This window comes from Gadus chalcogrammus, chromosome 23 (assembly GCF_026213295.1).
Source record: "Gadus chalcogrammus isolate NIFS_2021 chromosome 23, NIFS_Gcha_1.0, whole genome shotgun sequence".
NCBI classification, from domain to species: domain Eukaryota; kingdom Metazoa; phylum Chordata; class Actinopteri; order Gadiformes; family Gadidae; genus Gadus; species Gadus chalcogrammus.
Window position 1 is genome coordinate 6,216,975 of NC_079434.1, and position 7,344 is coordinate 6,224,318.

The following is a 7,344-nucleotide window of genomic DNA, read 5'->3' on the forward strand; positions in this document are numbered from 1 at the left end:
TGATGAGTTACAAACACTCACACATTATGTTTGTGTGGACTGAGCTATTTCCTCCATGGACCTTTGCTTGTATGATGCTTAATCTCTGATATGAGTTAGTCTTGTTCTAAATGGATGAGATGGATCACATTTTTTATGATGTAATCATCTTCTTCCATAATGTTCTTTTAATTAATCTATTCGTAATTGATTTTTTTGCTGTAATAGATGTCTTATGTTTTCTGTTGTCCTCATCTGTTTATTACAAACAGAAATAATCTTCTTGCATGAGTAACCTTTACTGATGGCGCACTGCAAATAACAAAACACAATTGTCCTTCTTGTGTCTTCTTCTAAATCGAGACAATACGAAGTCTTTCAAATAGAAGGACAATCTCTCGGACCGATTGTCTTGTTGTTGTTGTTGATTCAGAGACAGACCTGTCCCCCCTATGAATTCTTACTTGTGGTGAATACCAATAACTTCAAGTGTCTTCCCTACTCAACCTTCGGGTTGGTGTAATAGAGTAAGATCTCTCTCTCTCTCTCTCTCTCTCTCTCTCTCTCTCTCTCTCTCTCTGTCGTCGTCGTCGTCGTCGTCGTCGTCGTCGTCGTCGTCGTCGTCGTCGTCGTCGTTGTTGTTTTTGTGGTTGTTTCGCTCTCTCTCTCTCTCTCTCTCTCTCTCTCTCTCTCTCTCTCTCTCTCTCTCTCTCTCTCTCTCTCTCTTTCTCTCGTTGTTGTTGTGTCGCTGTCTTTCTCTTGCTCCATCTCTCGCTCCTTCTCTCTGTCTCTCTATCGCAACCTCTCCCTGTCTCTTGCTCTCTGTGTCTCTCTGTTTGTCTCTCTGTCCCTTTCTTACCTCTTTCCTTACGCTTACGCACAATTCAATTCGGAAAAGCTTTACTTGCATGGAAAAGCAACATTTACAACACCATCTCTCTCCGTCTCTTCCATGGTGTGAGGAGGTGGTCGCCAAGGTGCAGGCTCAATCGGAGCTGGGTGCATGGCCTGGAGGGGGGGGGGGGGGGGGGGGGGGGGAGGCAGTGTGAAAGACATGATTACTGTCTCCGTCCCCTTGGAGGTAGTCCTTGAAGGCTGACGAGGACGTGGGCGTCTCTTGGCCGCCTGACAGTCTGTTACGAGGCATGGAGGAAACTGATCCTGTATTCCATGTGTGGACCCGCTGGCTGATGGACGGACTGTTGTCGTATCCATCACCGTGCATGTGGGTGTGGAGGAAGTGTTTCGGAGTGTTTGCCTCAGAGATGACATCTGCATGGGTCCTCAATCTCCTGTTGTTGTATCAATCATGAGGTGTTTGGGTGTGGAGGTTGAAGAGTTTGGGACTAAACGGGTCCTCACTGTCCTGTCATTGGAGAAATTGGATACCCAAACACGCACACGTGCACTTGGGTGCATATGGGCGCACACGTGCACATACATGCACGCACGCGCCCTTATGAACAACCAACACCAACAGATAAACACACAGACAGACACATACACATATACGGTATGTGTTTATATGATTATTAGGTATTCAAAGAGTTTCTGTGGATACCTGTTCCGATTTACATATACTATATATCTTTATCTCTATATAATGGAAGTTCTGAATTCGGTGATGAATAAAGTATATATCATCATCATATATTGGAACGAGCTGAACTACCGATATCCTCCCCTCCTTGCCCTCTTGTGAATGCCAGCTGTAGCTAGCTACACTCATACACCAACCTCAGACCTTTCCTCTATCTATGCTATGGCTAGGTAGCCAACGAAAAAGAAAAAAGCAACAGAAAATTGCACTTCCTTCTTTTTCGCCCCACCAAAATAAAGGTGTCAGGAAGTCTCGAGGACTGTGGGGATGTTCAACCAAGCGCCGTTTATAGACCTTCCGTTGCCAGGTTAGCCTAATTGCCCAGTGGAGCAACTAAGGAGTAATTACCCTTTCTGCATCTCAGCGTCGTTAGTGGGTCCTAATTAAGAGCCGTGTGTGTGTGTGTGTGTGTGTGTGTGTGTGTGTGTGTGTGTGTGTGTGTGTGTGTGTGCTGCCGCCATTGCCGCCCGCAACCCCCCGCCGTTGTCAGGGAGTGCGTTGTTGTGCCGCGGGGGGGGGGGAGACCCTCTTCTTACGGGGACAACCGAGCACCGCCGTGGCTGTGTAGGCTGCACGGTGGTCCCCACTCACAGCCGTGGGGCTGGGGGTACTGCATGGGAGAGCAACGCCTTGTCCGAGTGGTGCGGCAGGAGCTCAGGAGGTAGAGCGGGTTGGCTGGTAGACGCGCGGTTGCTAGTTCGATCCCCGGCTCCTCCTCTCTGAGTGTCGAGGGTGTTCCTGAGCGAGGGGCCTCACCCTGACCGCTACTAACACGCCGGCTGTCGCCTTGCATGGTTGACTCCGTCGTTGATGTGTGCATGTATGGGTGAATGTCGATATTATAAAGCGCTTTATAAATGCAGTCCATTTACAATGATGTCCCGGATTAAATGGTCTGGGTTTGAACCTCCTACATCAGCTCTGTCTGTCTGACACCTCACCCCTACCTGCTCAGTAAGGACATGTGTTGGTTTGGATTGCTTTCACAAATGTTTGTGGTGACGAGGTCGGAAAAGTCCTTGTTTCTCCTTTCCATTCTTGAATTGAACTGTACTTTGCTCACATTCTTACATTGAATGTATCAGATGCAGATTTCCAATAATGTATTATATATTTTTTCATTTTCATTGTTGTCGTTGTTCATTTGGATCAAATTGCTGCTACATAACTGAAGAAATGGGAAAATAGTAAGTTTTAGTATTACACTGCAGTGCTGCAACGACTGCAGCAGAGCTGCAAATAAATAAATAAATACAATTAGCTCAGAGCACCAATGTTGCAGTGTTGTTAGACACCCCTGACAACACTGGTTCCAGCGTCTCCTATTGGTGGAATCAATGTTTTTGGGTTAGGTCACTCTCTAACGTTTGCATGGAAACTGACACTTTCACCTTATCCAGCCTGATTGGACTCGCTGTCCAATAACAGAAGGAATGGGGCTGGGTTGTGTTGGGTGGTGAAGTGTTTCCTCTGCTCCAGTAGTTAACTATGCTGCCGTGTCTCTCAAAGCCTTCCTTAACCCATTTAAGCCTAAAACGCCTGCTAAAAAAGGCCTTTTTATGCCTAAGAACTTTTCTGTAAACCCCCTCTCAAAACCTGAGGGTTTTCAGAACAATATTCAAAATTTGTCAACGCCTACTAAAACCTTAATTTCTCAGGCTCTATAGCAGATAAAAACATGAGGTAAAAGGCAATTGAGAGATTAATTCTTTGGCTGTCAGCTTGAATGACTTGCTTGGCCATAAACTTCAACTGCATATTTTTAAAAAATCAATAAACATCAAAAACATTTTGAAAATCAATACAGATCAGATTTTATTTAATCCTTTTAAGGAACCAAAGTGACAAGTGATAGACACTGAAACACAGAACATGGAACAAAACAAAACAGAGGGTTACTTCTTCTTGAATCTTTACCTAATCATTTCAGAAACCATATAATCAGAACTTCGTGAGTGTACAGATGAACAGAACGGTACAGTCAAGTCTAAACACAACTCATACATTTACTTTCGAGTGCTGCGGCAATGCTTTCCAAAGCACTCAATGTGCAGTGGCACATTGCACTGTCTGCAGCCATACACTGTTGCACCAGGACGGGCCTCAGTGCCACTCTTAGACAGTGAACATTCCCTGCAGATCTTCCTCTTCTCAAAGATCTTTTCACAGTCGTGCTCGGCTGAGGCTGTCACAGGTGCTGCAGCGCACTGAGGAGCACTCTTTGCTGTCACAGGGGTGACAAGTTCCTGTGCAAGGTCCTCCTGCCACTCTTTGTAGCAACCCTTGTAGGCTCCAGCACTCCTTGCAGCAATAAAAGAATTGTAGCAGCTGACTGATAGGAAAAAGAAAAAAAGCCTCCGCCACCATTTCTTGGACCGGTGCTGGAACTGATAGTAGCTTACCATCTGATCCAGTAGATCGACCCCCTTCATGTGCTTCTGATAATCAGAGACGCACGCTGGCACTCTGACCTCTCTCTGGATATCTTCTCCCCGTCTTCTCCTGACAGACCCTTCTGCCATGGGCTCATGGTAGTTTGACAGGACCAAAACAACCTTTGTGTCCTGCCAAGCACAGAAGGTCAGGTCATCCTTCTGATACACTTGGTACCGATGCTTCTCCATGGCAGGCGGTTTTGGGGGGATTCCCTTTCTGTTGGATCGAACAGTGCCACACGCATTCAGACCATGAGCCTTCAACTCTTCAAAAAGCGGCACCCCAGAGTAAAAGTTATCCATAAAAATGGAGAGTTGGGACCCGAAGTATGGTCCAGCCAGATCCATTACTATGCGGTGTGCAAGGCCCTTTTCACTACTCCCTCCCTCACGTCCGGTGTAGACTTGGAAGTTTGAAACATACCCAGTGGAGCTCTCAGCCATCACCCACACCTTGATGCCCCACTTGGTAGGTTTCAGAGGAAGATATTGTCGGAAAGCGAGTCTCCCCTTGAATTTCACCATGCTTTCGTCGACACTCACGAACCCATCCACCTCATACAATTCCTGGAATCGATCTTTCAGGTAGTCGAGGTACCATCTGACTTTCCAAAGCTTGTCGGACTGCTTCACATCATTGCTTTTGTTGTCTTGCAAGTGGAGATACCTGAAAATACACATAGCAAGTCGGACAGTGAATTACACATTATTATCATCATGAGCTTTCATTGTCATGTGTTTGTATAATTACACTTTATCAGTTCAAACATCATAATTATTACTGTCATCCATCATGAGGTATTATTTTCATTTGTATTTATGTATGTTTTATGTATTATTATCTATCATCAGACATAATTATTAATGTCATCCATCATAAGCTAGCATTGTCTATTGCATTATATTACATTTTTATTGTTGCTATCCATAATCATCAATTATCAATCATCACCTTTAGACATTTATTTATTGGCATTAGTATCAGCAACAAATCATTATTACCGTTGCAATCATCGTTGCAATCATATCATGTGACATTCCCATCATCATTACAAAAAGCTAGTTGGCTAGTCATCTCCACAATCAGTATAAAAAAAAATATTCTTGTCATTGATATCAATTTACGAGCCTACCTCCAGATGATGTCGAATCTGTCTCTTGAAATGGCTTGGGGGATGGTCGTTCGAAAAAGCCACTTTTTCTGACGCCAGAAATCTCTACGTGAGGGCAGTCTTAGGATGCCCATGGCAAGACACAGTCCTACGAAGGTCTTCATTTCTTTAACTGTGACGGGTACCCACTTGCTGTTTGATGGAGTTGCGCTCCGTGTTTGATCCGCATACAGATTTGTTTCCGTTACAAGTCGCATCCACAACTCTTCCGTGAAAATACGGGAGAATACCTGTATTGGTGTAACAACATCTGGAATTTCTATCTTGGCACCTGGTTTGCGATTATACGGGATCTTCTCACGTGAGTGGAAGTTGTTTGTTTTCCATTCTTCTTGGAAGCCAACGAACTCGCGCATTTCCCCCTCTTCCTCTCGAAACATCGCTTGGATCCACTGCTCTCTAACTACGCGATCGGCTGGTACATCTACATCATCTGGGATATCATTTAATTCATTAAAATCATCCTGCCTAATTTCATTAAGATCCGAATTGATGACTTCGTCAATATCGCTTCCTTCACTTGAGTCAGCCATGACGGATCGCTCGCACAGTGTTTACATTTTCAAACCAAAACATTCTCCACGTGTATGCTAATTTCGAGCATTTTATTAGTCAGTTAAAAATCCCTAATCATCTCTGTCACTCATCCAAAGAGTATTTCAGCCAATCACAGTACATATTATTGGCCACGTGTCTCGGAAAAGACGACACCGCTCCAAATGACACAGACGCGTTTGCCGGCATTAATGGTAAATACGCATTGATGCGTGATCCGGTCTTAAAGGTAAACACGCACACATGCGTGATCCGGTCTGAATGGGTTAATACTCCCCTGGTTACAGTATGTCTTTTGCAAGCAGGACTGTCCTCCACAATAGTTCACTGATTAGCCCTCCTAGCAAACACTTTACGAACAAATTATGCTGTTGTTAAGCAAAGAAAACCATGCACACACACACACACACACACACACACACACACACACACACACACACACACACACACACACACACACACACACACACACACACACACACACACACACACACACACACACACACACACACACACACACGTGGTTGTGCTTGTGTTCCTTAAGCACTCCGAATTCAAGCAGAATTTGTCGACCCAATGTGGCTCCAAAGTGTTCATTAAAAGTCGCAGCGTTGTGCCGGCCTGTCATCAGCTCTGTGTGATTGTTCTCTGTTGTGTTCTGCCTCTGTAGGAATTGATGACCAAATTGATAACTGAGACCCCAGACCACCCTATCCCTTTTCTTATTGATCACCTGCAGACCAAGCAAGGCAGCCCTGGCAGGCTACAGAGGACTCTGTCGGGCTCTGCAGCGCTGTGGGCTGACGGCTCGGCCGGTGGGTGCACGGCACACACACACACACACACACACACACACACACACACACACACACACACACGCATACACGCATGCACACTGACACACACACACGCATGCACACATGCATAGACACGCAGACACACAAACACAAAGACATGCACACAAACATATACATATTTGCACGCAGACTCACACACACATATGCCCACACCAACACACACACACACACACGCACACACATTTGCATGCACACACACGAGTACAAGAGTAACTTTATTGCACAGCTGCACAGGCTGCATTGCAAGTATTTTATCCATTGCATTGCTATTCCTGAATGGTAAAGTTCCCATTCTTAATGTCCTTTGCTTTCTAGCGGAGAGCAAAAGCACTCGAAGGGAGTGCAGGAACTTTGAGAAGCCATGGCAGGTACATTCTAAAAAACCCAAGAAATCTAAGAGTGACCTGGCCATGTCCAGTATATCCCCTCCTTCTCCAGAGTCCAAATCACGTGAGTATCTCAACCATGGTGTGACATTGCTGTATTGTTTTAATTTTAGTTTTGGGCTGTTCTCTTTCCTCGACTCGACTTTAAGAACACCCCCTCTGCAAACTTTCTCTGGCACATTTAGTATAGTATATCACTTACAGATATCTCTCACTGTGACACTGTCTTGTCACAGAAATAGATGAAAGTACCTCACTGTCCAAGCTTCAGTGGTCCCCTGTCAGCCCCATGATCTACCCTATTAAACCATTCAGCCTATGGGTCACTTTTATCCAATGTGCCTTCACTCAGATACATTC

The 7,344-nt window shown here is 45.1% G+C and overlaps 1 protein-coding gene across 1 annotated transcript in view; it reads left to right on the forward strand.

Moving 5' to 3' along the window:
- The window catches only part of c23h8orf34 (chromosome 23 C8orf34 homolog), a 55,089-nt gene that overhangs the window by 8,916 nt on the left and 38,829 nt on the right, over positions 1-7,344 (forward strand). The window contains exons 2-3 of the mRNA XM_056584785.1: positions 6,412-6,556; positions 6,914-7,048. Of these exons, the coding sequence (XP_056440760.1) occupies positions 6,412-6,556; positions 6,914-7,048 (280 nt within the window). The remainder of the gene's footprint in view (positions 1-6,411; positions 6,557-6,913; positions 7,049-7,344) is intronic.